This window comes from Ostrea edulis, chromosome 5 (genome assembly GCF_947568905.1).
Source record: "Ostrea edulis chromosome 5, xbOstEdul1.1, whole genome shotgun sequence".
In the NCBI taxonomy this organism is placed as follows: Eukaryota; Metazoa; Mollusca; class Bivalvia; order Ostreida; family Ostreidae; genus Ostrea; species Ostrea edulis.
The window spans coordinates 23,922,026-23,940,570 of record NC_079168.1 but is presented as its reverse complement, the minus strand read 5'-3'; the positions used below and the strand labels follow the sequence as shown (position 1 = coordinate 23,940,570).

The 18,545-nt window shown below is 35.1% G+C and overlaps 1 protein-coding gene across 2 annotated transcripts; it reads left to right on the top strand.

The window, feature by feature from the left end:
• Positions 1-1,659: 1,659 nt before the first annotated feature.
• Positions 1,660-18,282, top strand: LOC125652169 (uncharacterized). Of its 2 annotated transcripts, XM_048881167.2 has the most exons (12): positions 1,660-1,764; positions 2,031-2,528; positions 3,249-3,367; positions 8,509-8,751; positions 8,999-9,210; positions 11,213-11,641; positions 12,114-12,311; positions 14,330-14,431; positions 14,710-14,853; positions 16,517-16,678; positions 17,320-17,463; positions 18,132-18,282. In XM_048881167.2, exons 2-12 carry the CDS (start codon positions 2,212-2,214, stop codon positions 18,192-18,194), a joined length of 2,133 nt encoding a protein of 710 aa, XP_048737124.1. In that variant the 5' UTR covers positions 1,660-1,764; positions 2,031-2,211; the 3' UTR covers positions 18,195-18,282. The 2 variants fall into 2 exon arrangements, with proteins under 2 accessions (XP_048737124.1, XP_048737125.1); XM_048881168.2 differs by lacking the exon at positions 1,660-1,764 and having other exon boundaries at positions 2,265-2,400.
• Positions 18,283-18,545: the final 263 nt, after the last annotated feature.

Genomic DNA, 18,545 nt, shown 5'->3' with positions numbered 1-18,545 from the left:
TGTTTATCAAGTGTAGTGTTTATCTTGTGTAGTGTTTATCATGTGTAGTGTTTATCATGTGTAGTGTTTATCACATGCAATGTCTATCTTATGTAGTGTTTATCATGTGTAGAGTTTATCAAATGCAGTGTTTATCATGTGTAGTGTTTATCATGTGTTCCGCTTATCATGTGTAGTGTTTATCATGTGTAGTGTTTATCAAATGCAGTTTTTCTCATGTGTAGTGTTTAACACATGCTGTGTCTATCTTATGTAGTGTTTATCATGTGTAGTGTTTATTATGTGTAGTGTTTATCATGTGTAGTGTTTATTATGTGTAGTGTTTATCATGTGTAGTGATTATCACATGCAATGTTTATCATGTGTAGTGTTTATCATGTGCAGTTTTCATCAAATGCAGTGTTTATTATGTGTTGTGTTTATAGTGTGTAGTGTTTATCATGTGTAATGTTTATCAATTGCAGTGTCTATCATGTGTATTGTTTATCATGTGTATTGTTTATCATGTGTAGTGTTTATCATGTGTAGTGTTTATCTTGTGTAGTGTTTATCATGCGTAGTGTTTATCTTGTGTAGTGTTTATCAAGTGTAGTGTTTATCATGTGTAGTGTTTATCACATGCAATGTCTATCATGTGTAGTGTTTATCATGTGTAGAGTTTATCAAATGCAGTGTTTATCATGTGTAGTGTTTATCATGTGTTCCGCTCATCATGTGTAGTGTTTATCATGTGTAGTGTTTATCAAATGCAGTCTTTCTCATGTGTAGTGTTTAACACATGCAGTGTCTATCTTATGTAGTGTTTATCATGTGTAGTGTTTATTATGTGTAGTGTTTATCATGTGTAGTGTTTATCATGTGTAGTGTTTATCATGTGTAGTGATTATCACATGCAATGTTTATCATGTGTAGTGTTTATCATGTGCAGTTTTCATCAAATGCAGTGTTTATCATGTGTTGTGTTTATAGTGTGTAGTGTTTATCATGTGTAATGTTTATCAAATGCAGTGTCTATCATGTGTATTGTTTATCATGTGTATTGTTTATCATGTGTAGTGTTTATCATGTGTAGTGTTTAACACATGTAGTGTTTATCCTGTGTAATGTTTATAAAATGCAGTGTTTATCATGTGTAGTGTTTATAAAATGCAGTGTTTATCATGTGTAGTGTTTATCATTTGTAGTGTTAATCAAATGCAGTGTTTATCATGTGTAGTGTTTGTCATGTGTAATGTTTATCATGTGTAGTGTTTATCTTGTGTAGTGTTCAACACATGCAGTGTCGATCTTGTGTAGTGTTTATCTTGTGTAATGTTTATCTTGTGTAGTGTCTATCTTGTGTAGTGTTTAACACATGCAGTGTCGATCTTGTGTAGTGTCTATCATATGTAGTGTGTATCGTGTACATGTGTCATGCCTGTTAATCTATCTGTTGACCTTTCCAGGAGCGAGTGTCTTGATGCCAATGAATTTTTATTTAGACATTTTGTAAGCATTAAAGCCCCCGGTTTGTAAAATATGATATATATCGATTCCTTACTATCTCTGTTCAATTGTATATTAGAAATGTCGATTTAAACCAACGTTCTATTAATTTCTCTGCAGACGGACTTTTTCACTGCAAACCTTATTAAAGTATTTAATGATTAATAGCCCACCTAAAGCTTTTAAACAAGAAAACTGTCGGCACGCAACTATTTCTTCATGAATACACGAGCAGTGAGATTATTTCGTGTATCTCTGTACAATGTGACCCAAATCCTGGTAAGATATTTTACATACCGTGGTGTTTTTATTATCATTTGATTATTTCATGATTAATTAAGTAAAATTTTATTCCTATTACTATGTATGAGATTAATTAAACATAAGTCAGGCGCTTTAATTTTGTTTTACCTTAAACTATGTGCCCATTTTTTAAATTATGCATGTATGCGTGTGCCTTGGACACAAAGATATGTTTTTGGCCATAGAGCTAGTTAACCGAAATACCTTTATATATATGTATATCTATATATTTTTAATTCAAGGTGTGTATCAACTAAAGACTGGCTTTGACGTCAAAATGTAAATACGGTGTCTACATCCATTCACGTTTTAGAAAAGGTAAATAAATCGCTAACACTTCTCGGATTAAGCCCGATTATTACGGCACAACCGTCGATAAAGCCGTGTGCACTTTATGTACATTTGTACTGCGCCGTGGCGGAAATGGCAAATCTACGAGAAGGAAAACTGTACAAACTCCTTAAAGAATCAGATGACGAGGAGGAGGTGTTTGATGCGTGTTATAACTATGCATACAGTGGGAAGGACTTAAACGCACGGGATGAGAAGACGGGGGAGAGTTTCATGCACCTTCTAGCGGAGGAGATCCGCCACTTTATCAGCGCCCGAGGGGTTGGTATTATATATTTGATGGCGTGTAAAGGTGTTGATTTGGACATTGCAGACGTTAATGGGGACACATTTCTACACAAGATCTGTCGGAAACCGCACACTCATCGTGTGTTGGTCTCTGTCATTCGGTAAGATCACAAAAAATCTTTTTCAAAAAAAGTCAGTATCTTAATATCACTATATATATATATATATATATATATATATATATATATATACGGATTATGGATTCGATGATAAGGAAACTAAAATTGTAATGAAATCAATGGGTATTCATAAGATCTGCCCATGCAAAAAATATAGTTATTTTTAATCTGATAAAGCTATATTTCCCGAAAATGCATTCACTTTTGTTGACGTGTCAACATTTTCTTTCAGTGAATACTATTACTTATAACAAATTTATACCATATTTACTTCATCTATTTATTAGTTAGAAAACTAATTTTATTACTTGTAACAAATCTATACCATATTTACTTGATTTACTTATTAGTTAGAAAACTAATTGTATTTCTTGTAACAAATTCATATCACATTTACTTGATTTATTTATTAGTTAGAAAACTAATTTTTATAAAGTTATGTTCACACATCCTGTTCTCGCCAGTATTTCGAATTACTAAGTCATGTCATATATCATGGATCTAACTTCCGTGACATGGCTGTGCGACTTTTAAACGTTTTGAATTAAAAAAAAAAAAAATTAATGTCTATATCTGAACATTAATTTTTAATTATGATATCGTTTGTATTTCACAACCGCTTCTGTGACTTAATTGACAGAAATCAACACCAATGAACAACGCATAATTCATGATTGAATGTATACATACCGTTTTTGACAGGAGCGGGGCGGATCCATTAATTCAAAACAAGAAGAAGCAGACGCCTGGCGATGTTTTACTGGAGGAGAAACCAGAGGGCTGGGAGGAGGCACTACATTACTACAACATGTTCAAACCCGGTATGATGTTAAATTAGTCTAACTACAACCAGCATTTAACTACTGTTTTACTGGGTTTAATTAAATAAGTAACGCATTAAAAGGATTTTAGTCAGACTCAGGCTATTAAACTTTAGAATGATGTAAAACCCGATATCAAGGGGCGGATCCAGGAATTGAAGTTAGGTAGGCGTTCGCAACTTCATGAGGCAAGGGGTGGGGTCGGGGCAGGTGGTAAAGTCCCTGGAAGGTTCTGGATTTCACAGATTTTATAGAACTTGAAATGTGTCTCCTACATGTATATAGTCAGTTTTACTATTTTCTGGCATTCTCCTTTGTTAAACCTGGTATGATGTAAAACCTGGTATAATGTAAAACCCGGTATAATGTAAAACCCGGTATGATGTAAAAACCCGTTAGGATGTAAAACCCAGTATGATGTAAAAACCCGGTATAATGTAAAAAAAACCCGGTATAATGTAAAACCCGGTATAATGTTAAACCCGGTATGATGTTAAACCCGGTATGATGTAAAACCTAGTAAAATGTAAAACCCCGTATAACGTAAAACCCGGTATGATGTTAAACCCGGTATGATGTAAAACCTGGTAAAATGTAAAACCCCGTATAATGTAAAACCCAGTATGATGTTAAACCCGGTATGATGTAAAACCTGGTAAAATGTAAAACCCCGTATAATATAAAACCCGGTATGATGTAAAAACCCGGTATGATGTTAAACCTGGTATGATGTAAAACCTGGTATGATGTAAAACCCGGTATAATGTAAAAACCCGGTATAATGAAAAAACCCGGTATAATGTAAAAACCCGGTATAATGTTAAACCCGGTATGATGTTAAACCCGGTATGATGTAAAACCTGGTAAAATGTAAAACCCCGTATAACGTAAAACCCGGTATGATGTTAAACCCGGTATGATGTAAAACCTGGTAAAATGTAAAACCTCGTATAATGTAAAACCCGGTATGATGTTAAATCCGGTATGATGTTAAACCCGGTATGATGTAAAACCTGGTAAAATGTAAAACCCCGTATAATGTAAAACCCGGTATGATGTTAAACCCGGTATGATGTAAAACCTGGTAAAATGTAAAACCCCGTATAATGTAAAACCCGGTATTATGTAAAAACCCGGTATCATAAAGTAAAACCCGTCCACATCTGCTTCGTACCTAGATATCTTATTGAAAGTGAATATTAACGGCAAACTAACAACTCAACTTTATAACAAACGAGATTATTTTAGCTTCCCCATATTTATGTAGCAATATTCCTTTATCACTTGTTTATGGTGTTTATATCTCTCAACTGATTCGATACGCAAGGATTTGTTCTGCATATGATCAGATTTTAAATGGAAGCAGGCTACTGACAAACAAGTTCATGATACAGCGGTTTCAACAGTCTCATTTAAAGTCAGCATTTCGCAAACTCTGTGGTCTTTAGAATGATCTAGTTTGCCAATACATGTACCAATCATTGGGTCAAATGCTGTATGACGTATTTCATTCCGATCGTTAGGCCGTTCTTGGCGCACTAATTTTGACTACGGATAACTCTGTTTACCTGATCAAAATATAGGGCTCACGGTGGGTGTGACCGGTCGACAGGGGACTCTTACTCCTTCTAGGCAACTGATCCCACCTCTGGTATATCCAGGGGTCCGTGTTGCCCAACTCTCTATTTTGTATTGCTTATAGGAGTTATGAGATCGTTATCTTCACTTTTCATTATATCTAGTATTATGTAAAGGGATTTTACATCATACCCGATTATACATCATACCGGGTTTTACTGTGGTGTCTTTTATCTCGAGTTCACAGGGATATATCGAATCGACATATGAACGAAATGATTGATACAACGTCGTCGATATATCTAAATGTCGAGTTGAAGGCCACAGCAAGAGATTTGTTCTTTTCTTGTAGAAGCTTTTGAATAAACACTTCATAAGAGTATAAATGCAGGTCAGCTATTAAAGGAGCACAATTTGTGCCCATGGAAATTCCAACAGACTGTTGGAAGACTCGATCACCAAAGACTACGAAAATATTGTTAATGAGGAACTCCAGCATATTTCTTATTTCTACTTCATAGTACTTGTGCATGGAATCAGAGTGGTGTTTATACCGCACTTTATAAACTGTTACATGTATTCGTAGGTTTATACCGCACTTTATACATTGTTACACGTATTTGGTAGGTGTATACACTGTTACACGTATTTGGTAGGTTTATACACTGTTACATGTATTTGGTAGGTTAATACACTATTACACGTATTTGTAGGATTATACAACACTTTATACACTGTTACACGTATTTGGTAGGTTTATACCGCGCTTTATACACTGTTACACGTATTTATACGATGATACCGGACTTTATACACTATTACAGGTATTTGTAGGATTATACAACACTTTATACACTGTTACACATATTTGTAGGTTTATACACTGTTACACGTATTTGTAGGATTATACCGGGCTATATACACTGTACACATATTTGTAGGATTATACGGGGCTTTATACACTGTTGCACGTATTTGTAGGATTATACGGCGCTTTATACACTGTTACACGTATTTGTAGGTTTATACACTGTTACACGTATTTGTAGGATTATGCGGCGCTTTATACACTGTTACACGTATTTGTAGGATTATACGGCGCTTTATACACTGTTACACGTATTTGTAAGGACTATACCGCGCATTATACACTGTTACACGTATTTATAGGTTTAAACCGCGCTTTATACACTGTTACACGTATTTGTAGGTTTAAACCGTGCTTTATACACTGTTACATGTATTTGTAGGATTATACGGTGCTTTATACACTGTTACACGTATTTGGTAGGTTTATACCGCGCTTTATACACTGTTACACGTATTTATACGATGATACCGGACTTTATACACTGTTACACGTATTTGTAGGATTATACCGGGCTATATACATTGTACACATATTTGTAGGATTATACGGGGCTTTATACACTGTTACACATATTTGTAGGTTTATACACTGTTACACGTATTTGTAGGATTATACCGGGCTATATACATTGTACACGTATTTGTAGGATTATACGGGGCTTTATACACTGTTACACGTATTTGTAGGATTGTACGGCGCTTTATACACTGTTACACGTATTTGTAGGATTATACGGCGCTTTATACACTGTTACACGTATTTGTAGGATTATACGGCGCTTTATACACTGTTACACGTATTTGTAGGATTATACGGCGCTTTATACACTGTTACACGTATTTGTAGGATTATACGGCGCTTTATACACTGTTACACGTATTTGTAAGGATTATACCGCGCATTATACACTGTTACACGTATTTGTAGGATTATACGGCGCTTTATACACTGTTACACGTATTTGTAGGATTATACGGCGCTTTATACACTGTTACACGTATTTGTAGGATTATACGGCGCTTTATACACTGTTACACGTATTTGTAGGATTATGCCGCGCTTTATACACTGTTACACGTATTTGTAGGTTTAAACCGTGCTTTATACACTGTTACATGTATTTGTAGGATTATACGGTGCTTTATACACTGTTACACGTATTTGTAGGATTATACCGCGCATTATACATGTACTGGTACATGTATTTATAGGTTTATACAGCGCTTTATACACTGTTACACGTATTTGGTAGGTATATACACTGTTACACGTATTTGTAGGATTATACCGTGCTTCATACACTATTACACGTATTTGTAGGATTATACAGCGCTTTATACACTGTTACACGTATTTGTAGGATTATACGGCGCTTTATACACTGTTACACGTATTTGGTAGGTTTATACACTGCTACACGTATTTTTAGGTTAATACAGCGCTTTATACACTGTTACACGTATTTGTAGGTTTACACACTATTACACACATTTGTAGTATTATACCGCGCTTTATACACTGTTACACGTGTTTGTAGGATTATACAGTTACATGTATTTGTAGGTTTATTCACTATTACACACATTTGTAGGATTATACTGCGCTTTATACTCTGTTACACGTATATGTAGGATTATACCGTGCTTTATACACTTTACACGTATTTGTAGGATTATACCGCGCTTTATACACTGTTACACGTATTTGTAGGTTTATACCGCGCTTGATACACTGTTGGATGTATTGTAGGGCTATACGGCGCTTTATACACTGTTACACGTATTTGTAGGATTATACACTGTTACACGTATTTGTAGGTTTATACACTGTTACACGTATTTTTAAGTTGATACAGTGTTACATGTATTTGTAGGTTTATAAACTGTTACACGTATTTGTAGGATTATACAGTGTTACACATATTCTTAGGATTATACACTGTTACACGTATTTGTAGGTCTATACGCTGTTACACATATTTTATAAGATTATACAGTGTTACACGTATTTGTAGGTTTATACACTGTTACAGGTATTTGTAGGTTTATACACTGTTATATGTATGTGTAGGTATATACACTGTTACACGTATTTGTAGGATTATACCGCGCTTTATACTCTGTTACACATATTTGTAGGATTATACCGTGCTTTATACACTATTACACGTATTTGTAGGATTATACGGCGCTTTATACACTGTTACATGTATTTGTTGGTTTATACACTGTTACACGTATTTGTAGGTATATACACTGTTACAGGTATTTGTAGGTTTATACACTGTTACACATATTTGTAGTTATTAACACTATTACACGTATTTGTAGGATTATACGGCGCTTTATACTCTATTGCACGTATTTGTAGGATTATACCGCGCTTCATACACTATTACACGTATTTGTAGGATTATACAGCGCTTTATACACTGTTACACGTATTTGTAGGATTATTCCGCGCTTTATACACTGTTACACGTATTTGTAGGATTATACCGCGCTTTATACACTGTTACACGTATTTGTAAGGACTATACCGCGCTTTATACACTGTTACACGTATTTGTAGGATTATACCGCTCTTTATACACTGTTACACGTATTTGTAAGGACTATACCGCGCTTTATACACTGTTACACGTATTTGTAGGATTATACCGCGCTTTATACACTGTTACACGTATTTGTAGGATTATACCGCGCTTTACAGGAGGATAATCCGGACAGAGAACTCATTAGACGTCTTCTAAAGTTCTGGTGCCGTGTAACCGTGGTTAAGAACTGCAGGACGGTACACCTTAAATCCCGCCTACTGGACACGGCCTATGGACGGAGTCTGGTAGAATTGATAGAGGAGTACGAAAATACGAACGAATTCATTCCTGCTTTACTGGAGTGCGAAGCCAAGCTAATCAGGCAGTGGATAAAAGACCGTATGTTGTAGTTTTTTAAATCATTTTTTTAAGACAAAAGAATGTTTTGTAATGTTTCAACACAATTTATCTGAAGATGAGTGCAAATGAATTTTATTTCCAATCAATGACTCATATAGACGTATATGCCAATTCTAAAATATGCAAGTACCATTTTATAAAAGCCCCCATACCCTTCCAGGAACTTATACATGTATGTGAGTCCCATTGACTGTGCATGTAATTTATAAGGATGTTCTGTTTACAGAGATTATTGTCAATATAAATGTCAATACCAAAGACTACAGTTACCAATTTGAGGCCCCTAATACCCCTGTAGCGCCACGCCCACTTTTAGTGGCTGTCTGGGAGACGAGGTGTCTAGAAACGGTGGATATAATGATGGAGCTAGGAGCGAACACTAGCGTCCTGTTCTCATCCGAACCCGACAAAGAAAAACCCAAACCCCTCTTTTTCCATGTAAGTAATGTATGTAGCTTTAAAGAACAAGGTCCGTTGACTATAAGGAATTGATGCTAAATAGCTTGCCTCGCTTCCGCGTATTCGTGTCCCGACTACTGGTATATATACATGTATATTATATAACATCACTATTCCGTAGTGTATTTGGTTCTAGTGTTGTACGATGTATATCATAAACTGAGTACAAAGACAATTTCCAACTACCCTCTATATATATATATATATATATATATATATATATATATATATATATATACACGCTTAAAAACAAAGAGAGCAGTGTAATACACGTTGTACGATGTAAAGGGGTTAAGGATAAACGACATCTTGATTTTGGAAACATTTCTAGATATGAATTATCGTGATGCTTTACCCGAGTCATGAATACCAGAGTTATAGCAACTTTTCAAGATAAATTTATTTGATCTAAAGCACGGTGCACATTGTTAGATATATTTTTACCTTCATATTGATACATGCTCTCAGCTTTACGGAAGTTTCATTAAAAGTTTTAGTCAATGCAACACAGCGATAGATGTACATTATCATATCTAATGCAACACAGCTGTAGATGTACATTATCATATCTAATGCAACACAGCTGTAGATGTACATTATCATATCTAATGCAACACAGCTGTAGATGTACATTATCATATCTAATGCAACACAGCTGTAGATGTACATTATCATATCTGCGTGAAGCGATGCTGTTCATTCCTTCCTGTTATTTCAAAACAGAAAATCATTTCTTATGTTTACATTTGACTTTTTCTTTCTATCGGAATTCCCAATCGTTGAAATAGTCGTACATGTACCATATCTATCAAATATTTTTGTATTCATATGCGCATTGTTTACAACTGCATCATGTTCGTGAGGAAATGCGTTCTAATTTGTAAAGATATCAAAGACGAAAAGAAAAAATAACCCACTGGCAATGTAAAATATATCCAACACTTTGTGTAAAATATCTCTAATTACTTTGATATTACCGAAATACATTTGAACCGATTTCAAATCAAACGGTATATTTGAATTGTTAAGCATTCATTATTATAATTCTAAAGTTGTGTTTTATTACACAGACAACGTAAACAAAATGACTATGCGTTTTGGTGGATAAAATGTTACCAAGGTTGAAAGTTGACACCATTGGCATTTTCATAAAGTTTTCCTAATTAATGTTTTGTATTGTTTAAACACATGCATAAAATGACTAAGCATTTTTTGTGGGAGACAGCTATGAAAAGGTTATGTCCAAACCATAATTTCATAATGATCGTAAGTCAATAAATATTAAGGTAGGCCTATATCATTAATTTTCAAATAATATGCACATGTCTTATGTTTTTGCGTATATGAGCAAGACTGCGAATTTTGTCTGCATTGAAAAGTAAGAATTCTAAAAATAAAAAATACCCAAGATGCAGAGCAACAACAAAAGCAAAAAAGATAAAAACAAAATTTCGTATATGTTTATTCAATTTTATTTGGAAACGTTACATAGGAGAAATATATGGTAGGTATAAAATCGTAGTCGGAAAATATATAATGTGCCAGAAAAAAAAATGAGCTCAACAAAAATGATTTCAGATGTAAAGTTTTCCGTAAAAAAAATTCAATGCACATTTCTGGAAAAAAGTGACTTTAAAAGGAAATACGAGATGATTTTGAAACAGAAACCTCACCCTCATTTGCTTAAATTTATCAAGTGCTTGAATTGACTTTACTTATAAATTTTTAACTATAATTGAGAGGGCTTTGATATTTAGTTGATGTAATTCCTAAGACGAACCCTTTCCAATGGCATAGAGGATGACATGGCGATTAAACGTTATAGGCAGTATTGCAAGGGGGGGGGGGGGTGTAGTATTCAGGTCTTATTTCACAAACATGTCTTGTTGTTGAAAATGTGTTTATATAATGCAACGAAGAGTGTACATTAAAAGGAAAATTGATTAGTAGGAATTTTATTTTATTTTATTTACATACACAGGTCCTGGGTGGTCCATTCAAACCAACTGATGAAATTGCCTTCCGGATATTACGTGGTTCGAACTTCAACGTCAGAGATCTCAATGGGAGGACAATTTTGTTTGAGGCAATATCACAAGATTCTTCAGAGGTGATGGTTGATTTCCTACTTAGTCAAGGCATTCGGATAGGATTGCGCGACAAGTATGGTTTTACGGCGTATGAATTTGCCAAGAAAGAGAATAAAATCCGGTACTGTAAAGTCTTTGACAATCACGTGATCAACCTCGTTCGGGATTGTGACATGTCACGTGTTGAAGATTTGATTCTACTAGGATATGACAGGGTTATGAAAGCAAAGGATAAAGACGGAGTTACGGCCCTTGGGATCGCTATGAATAGTGATTCTACTCAACTGAGAGAGACGTTCAACAAATTCAATGATGTTCAGGTACTATCTGTGTCTCTACCATACCACTGTAACCCCACTGTCTCCAATTTACCACTCACTCACAAAATATGCAAAGAAATAGATAAATGAAAAATAATTGGGAAACCTGTATCAAATTTGTCTCAAAGTTTGTATTCTGAATTAAGGGTATTTTAATGGCCTTTTTGAAATACTTTCCTGAAGAAATTCGCTACAATTGTATGTTTATTTCTAGTAATTTTTGCTGTAAAATCATAATATCAAATAATGTTTTATCAAAATACAAGTTTCTAATCTAAATAATATACTAGTTGGTAAGGGGTATTTCGTTACTTTATAGTAACTTATGAGCATGGGATTTCTATTGAATAGTCAGAAAGGTAGATGATATTGCCATTGCACAGATGAATTGTGGAAAATCCAGCATATATGCTTTCACTGGCTAAATTAATCTTTATTAATTGTTGTACTGCATTAATATTCGTCATTGTAGGAACACATATCCAAACTATTCCACACTACACACGAATGTGATCTACAGCAACTGATGAAATTATTAGGGAGGAAGTATTACTGTGCCCAAGACATCTGTGGGCGGAACGTCCTACACATAGCCGTAATGCAGGGATCTAAATCGATCGTGGAATATCTTTCAACTCACTACCCGCAACTCCTAAACATGCAAGACAACGTAAGAAGGGGGAAAAAAGCTGTAAACGAAGATTAAATCCATTAATCATTTTCGGTTACACAAGTATTTTTTTTTATTACATTCGTTGTTTGAAGCCCATCAGCTAAAGAAAAACGGAAAACATGGATTATATAAGAGTCTCATAAGTAGGTTATGAAGTCTATATTTGGATTTGATCATAAATGTATTTTATGTTTTAATTTGCTGTTAGTTCATTTGCGTGATATTTGGGGTTTTTCAATTTCTGTACTCGGTGAGAATTAATTGCGTTTTCAGACAGAACATAAAAGAAATAAATTTCATTTCTAGGTTACCCAGGTGACCTATCGCTATTAATCTACGTCTGTCGTCGTCCGTTGATCGTTGAAAATTGAACGTTTTTAACTTCTTCATAACTATCCATCTGATTCTTTTCAAATGAGACACACGCGACATGAATTGTAAATTTCAGGCCTGTTACACCCTGGGGCCTTAGGGGCGGAGCAACAACTGCCCACAATTGACCGATTTTCAAGTTAGCGCTTCATGAAAAGCTACTATGCTGACGTGAAGCATTGGATTTCGTAACTTCAAAAGTGAAATTTAGTTTTTATATTCACATTGTACATTAATTTCTGTAAAAATCCCCAGCTGTTAAAATAGACGTATTGTTCTTATGGAGATTCCTAAGCGCATTGCTCGCAGCTTCAACGCATATATATCAAACGCAAAAACATTGAAAGTATAAATACATTGTGCATAACTTTTTGCCCAATCGAAATTCAGATTATAAACTAACTTGAGCTCGAGATGCTCCGGTGAACTATTCTGGTCGACATATTCGTCTTCCTTTCTCTGATGTAACGTGTATACTGCATGTCAAATTGTGAAGGAAGACATTTTCCCTTAATGAAAGAGAGGGGGGCATGGGAATTCTTTCGCTATCTATAACGAACTGCATGCGAATTGATCTTGAGGACGGGATTCCTTTGAGATGTTTTACAGATGAATCTGGATGATCAATGTCAGCCTGTTTCACTGTATGTTGTGATACGGCCTATTGACTACTTTTTCATTCCTATAGAGACGTCACAAGATTTAGGCATGGTGCTCAAGACTGCAACAATGAGGATTACTGTAAATTCCTATATATACGTGGGTAATTTATCATCGCGTAATTTCGCGAGAAGCGTCACTCGCAAAATGAAGTTACTCGCTTTTATTTTTTTTATTGCTAAAATGCATGTAAAAACTCTTGTTCAACAGAGCATTAGCGAATTCATGTTCTCGCTATTTGACGTGTACTAGTCATTTCGCGGTATTAACGGGGCTTGGACACGATTTAAGTTGAAAATCTTCCATTTTTATTGTTTACAATGCTTAACTAAAGTATTTCAAATGGTCAACCAACATTTGAATATCTGTTTTAAGTACTCGCGTGAATCAAGGAATCTACAGTATTTACGGTGACAGTGACGATCATATCGGACAGATCCGTGACTTGATTCTAATGTTGAGCGCTTGACGAAGGAACTGTTACAACATTAGTCCTATGTTAAACGCTTTAGATTGGAGGAGGCCCTGGTTAGTCCTATGTTAAACGCTTTAGGTTGGAGGAGGCCCCGGGATAGGCAAAGTTGGACCCAGGACGTCCCAGTTGCCAAGTTTCCGGGTAGTGTGGTGGTTAACGCACTTGCTTCTCGCCGTTGCGATACGAGTTCAATTCTCAGGGTCGGCAGTGGTTGTATGTTAGAAGACAATGTTGTCACCCTCTCCAACACGTGGGTTTCGATTTCCTTCCATATAAATTACCTGTTCGTGTCTATATACGGGATGATGAAAATCATTATCATAAGTTGTGGAACCAGTTTGTTAATCGTCAGAAAATAATTAGATTTAAGGCCTAAACATTTGTGAAATATTTGGGCTTCCTTGGGTGTCGCCATCTGTTTAAGTTTTGTAACATGACGTGTTACTGAATGCTGGTTGGAATCATCAAAAGAAAATGTTGAACTTTTTTTGATTTTTTTTTTTTTTAGTTAGGACGAACACCTTTGCACTATGCAGAAATCTTCTTAGAAGGTGATGACGTCATAGATCACATGGTCGATAAGGGAGCATCACTAGAAGTCAAAGATGTGGTAAGACTTGCATGCACAATTACATGGAAACGGAAAACCGTTGTAATGGTCCTCGTGTCCATAGGTATGATAAGTCAATCGACATGATCAGATACATCTCATTGCAGTCAGAAAAACGATCTGTTTATCCAAATAATTTTTTTTTTTGCGTATTTGGTTGCTTGATGTAAAAAGAAAAGAGACTTGAAAAATCGCCTACAAACAGCAGGTTTTGTTTTATGAATCTACCTTATCAATATTCTACAGAAATTCATTGCATCTTGTTGGTTTGGTTTCAGCAAGAGCGAACCAGCGCGGATTATCAGTGTGAAGCCATCGGGCAGCGGGCATTCTTAGCACTGAAGAGGGAGATTTTGGAATTTAGAATGGATGTGTTCTTAGCCCAAACGGACTTTGATCGGTCATTCAAGGAGGCCCTAAAGGTATCATGTTCACAACCACCATATATCATGTTCACAACCACCATATATCATGTTCATAACCACCATATATCAGTACATAATCTAAAGCAAGCAACAGTTTGGGTTATGAAAATGTAAATTGGAAGTAAGTTCTATTTCTTTTATTACATTTTTGCTTATACATGTATACAAATAGATAGGTGCAGGATGATCGATACCCTAAAACTCTTCCCACATTAGCGTGATCTGTCCGTGATTCAATTATCAAAATTATGCTCACTATTTAGATATAATTTCACAATACGCATGCGCAGTCTCGTGTTATCTAACAATCTCTCGAATTTTTCACGTCATCAATGTTAGTTTATTTTGCAAAATATTAAGTCTTTTAAAATCTAAAACAACATGCAGAAGTACTCCAAGATTGTGTCGCTTATTCTGAATGTAAAGGAAAGTTAAGACACGAGTTTGAGCAATAACCTGTTCCACTGAATTTATGTTCCCTTTCAATTATTTTGTGTAGATTTGGCACTGATTTCAAAAGAAATTAAATTCATTTTCGGATACAAGGTGCCTCAGAATATTTGATAACGAATTCTTGATTAAGTTTTGGCTAAAATTTTTTTTTCAAACAACAATACAAATGCATTTTCATAGTATGAGTGTTATTCATAAAATCACAACAAATTCAAATAATATGCCCTAAATGACGTCTTCTTTGCGCAGCAACAATATCAAGCCAATGTGTAGATTCTCGAAAACAGCTGAAATCCTTGGCACTTCTCTCCGAATTGAGACTTTGAGTTCTGCTACAGAGTCTAATTCTGGTTTGTAAACTAGATCTTTAAGGTATCCCCATAAAATGAAAACTAGAGGGTTCAGTTCACCAGAATGAGGGGACTAGACAAGAACTGAAGTGTCTATCAATCGGTTACAACTCGGTTAGTGTTGAAACCAGATTTCTTTTGGAATTATACCTCATCTGATTAAAGTTTGAAGATTTGTTTTCTTGAGAACTTCATGGTAATGACTGCTGTTCACTGCCTGCATATTATTAAAGAAGAAAGGTTGGATAATCCCCGTTGAACCTAAAAGCAGACCGAACTGTTATTCACCATCTAAAGGTTTCTCATGATGCAGATTTGTTTTCTCTATATCCCAGTAACACACATTTCCCTCTCTTACAATCCAATTGTTGTAAACAAATGCTTCATCAGAAAAACAGATGTCATCAACAATATATTCATCCATTTCGCAAACATAAACCAACTTAATATCATTCTGCGTGAGATGTTGCATAATGGATATTCTATACTGTTTTAAATGAAAGTTAAATCTAGTTTCTTTTTAGTATACGGTCGGTGTGAATTTTCAAACGTTTATGAAATTAAGTTTTTACAGGATGCTAGTATATATTAAGCAAAATGGATTACAGAAAACTAAAAATCCACATCTTGGAGTTGAAAAAATGTCACGATCATAGTTCGAATTTCCTTTATAGTCTTTATTTACATTATCCATAACCTGAGTGAGAGTCTGGGGCACCCTGTATCTCTTAGTATAGACTTAGTTCGAAATCAATTAAATGTATAAATCAGTTATAAATACATATGTACATGTATGTCAAACAAAATTAGGGCCATTTGATATGTTCATTTGGAGTTATATGCTTTTTTTGATGCAGATAAATGACTTACCGAAGATAAAAGAGCTGGTCAAAGGTGTGCTGAAATATGGGAACTTAAACCGATATAGTCACGTGCTCTTTGACTGCGTGGACAAAGGACAAGAGGATATTGCGGTGTACCTGATTGAGCAAGGCATGAACACGGGTATTTACAAGCAGGTAAACACATCAGGTGATCCACTGTCCGTCTTGGTAGAGTGTTCTTTGACCATTGGTTTAGTACTCGCATGACTCAAAACCCCTTTACTCTCTGTGGAACATATAAAGGTCGTCAATCAAGTTTACCCTTTTTCCCCGCCCAGGCAATCAGTAATCATTTAAACAATAAAATGCTTTCTTTGTTTTAAATCGAGCCAAGCTACTGACAAACAAGTTGATGGTACAGGGGTTTCAACAGTCTCGTTTAAAGTCAGCATTTCGAAAATTCTATGGTCGTTACAACGATCTAGTCTGTTAATACAACCAATAATTGGGTCAGTTGCTGTCTGACGTGTTTCATATCGAATGTTAGACCGTTCTTGGCACACTGATTTTGTATTGCTTATAGGAGTTATGAGATTGATCACTGTTCGTTATCTTCACCTTTCAAAAGAGAAAAGATTCAGTGGATGTGAATACAGTGCAGTATCTTTTAACGGACACAATGCATATTATCTTCTTGTACATGCATGTATTTCCGAATTTAGTGTGTAGAACTTAGCGTGACGTATCTAGATGTACATGTACTTGAAACAAAATTAACTTTTATACATGTATGATACTGATATGATTGAAACATGAATTTGTGAACCTATTTTTAGTATCAGGCATGTATACCCAGCGATATTGATTGTGCAGTCGGGGAATGCAACCACACAGTGACGTCATTCAAAGAGCGCGTAATCAGCAACAAAAACAGACGTGTTATGAACGCCATGATGGAAACAAGCAGCAAAGCGGAACAGGTGCGCGATATGAAATTTCTTCACCCGAGTCAATGCATCGAAAGTTATTTATCATGACAATGTATAAAATGAAAACAAACCAAAGCTGTTGAATTAGGAACAGGGGAGAAAATTAAATTAAAGAAATATTAAACGTCAATCAAATTTCATTTAAATGCAATTCTTTAAGAAAACAAATTACTCCTTTTTTCAATCAGAACATGTCTGGCTTCATGACCATAAACTTGGGTCAAGATTTAGATCTTGTAAATCTTTGGCTTATGAAAGTCACACTACTATACTTCTAACACAATCAAACTCTAACCTCAGTAAGTATTTTAATGACTTCTAAGTATTAATATTATATAGATGAGTCAAGGTGAACATTTTGTCCCACATCTTTAAATGTATGGTAATGGAGAAAGGCTCTTTTTATTATGATTATCAGTATTTTTCCACTATATGACATTGTGGCTTAACAAACGTCCTTTCGAAGAGCTGTAAAGTTATCAAAAATGTTCGATTTCATAGCAGCAATTATGAAGACCTCAAAATAATTCTGTAAGTCAAGTGCAGTGCATAACCTTAGATAAGCACATATTTTACAGAGTATAGACAATGTAAACGTAAGGTTAAAAAAGATGAGTGTCTTTTGATTTTAGGATAATTTCATCTCTTAATTTTGACAGGTCACAAAGCAGAGAGGTGTTGCCCCAGGGGTCCAGGCGTTCAATGTGTTTGGCTTGGTGTGACACGAGATAAAGACCAGTTATTTTTATGAACATTGTACATGCATGTGTCAATTTCAACTTGGTCCATCAAATAAAAATTACAATGGTTGTTGTTACTTCTGCTCACCAAAAAAAGCTATATAATTATGATACATTGAAATTTATATGAAAACTTGGGGAATTGAAATACGGTAGCGAAATTTTCCTAACGATATGTTCAGTGAAATGGACATGCGTTGTTTAATGAAATGGGCATGCGTTGCTTGGTGAAATGGGTGTGTTATTGTTCGTGATTTTATTGTAAAACATGGCTTTATCCCAATCTAATTAAAATCAGATCCTAAAAATTAATACGCTCACAATCGCTACAAT

Coding starts and splice junctions, on each gene's coding strand:
- LOC125652169 (XM_048881167.2), top strand. CDS start 2,212: ATGGCAAATCTACGAGAAGGAAAACTGTACAAACTCCTTAAAGAATCA. Junction 8,752..8,998: donor CAGGCAGTGGATAAAAGACC/GTATGTTGTAGT, acceptor TTCTGTTTACAG/AGATTATTGTCAATATAAAT. Junction 16,679..17,319: donor ACACGGGTATTTACAAGCAG/GTAAACACATCA, acceptor ACCTATTTTTAG/TATCAGGCATGTATACCCAG.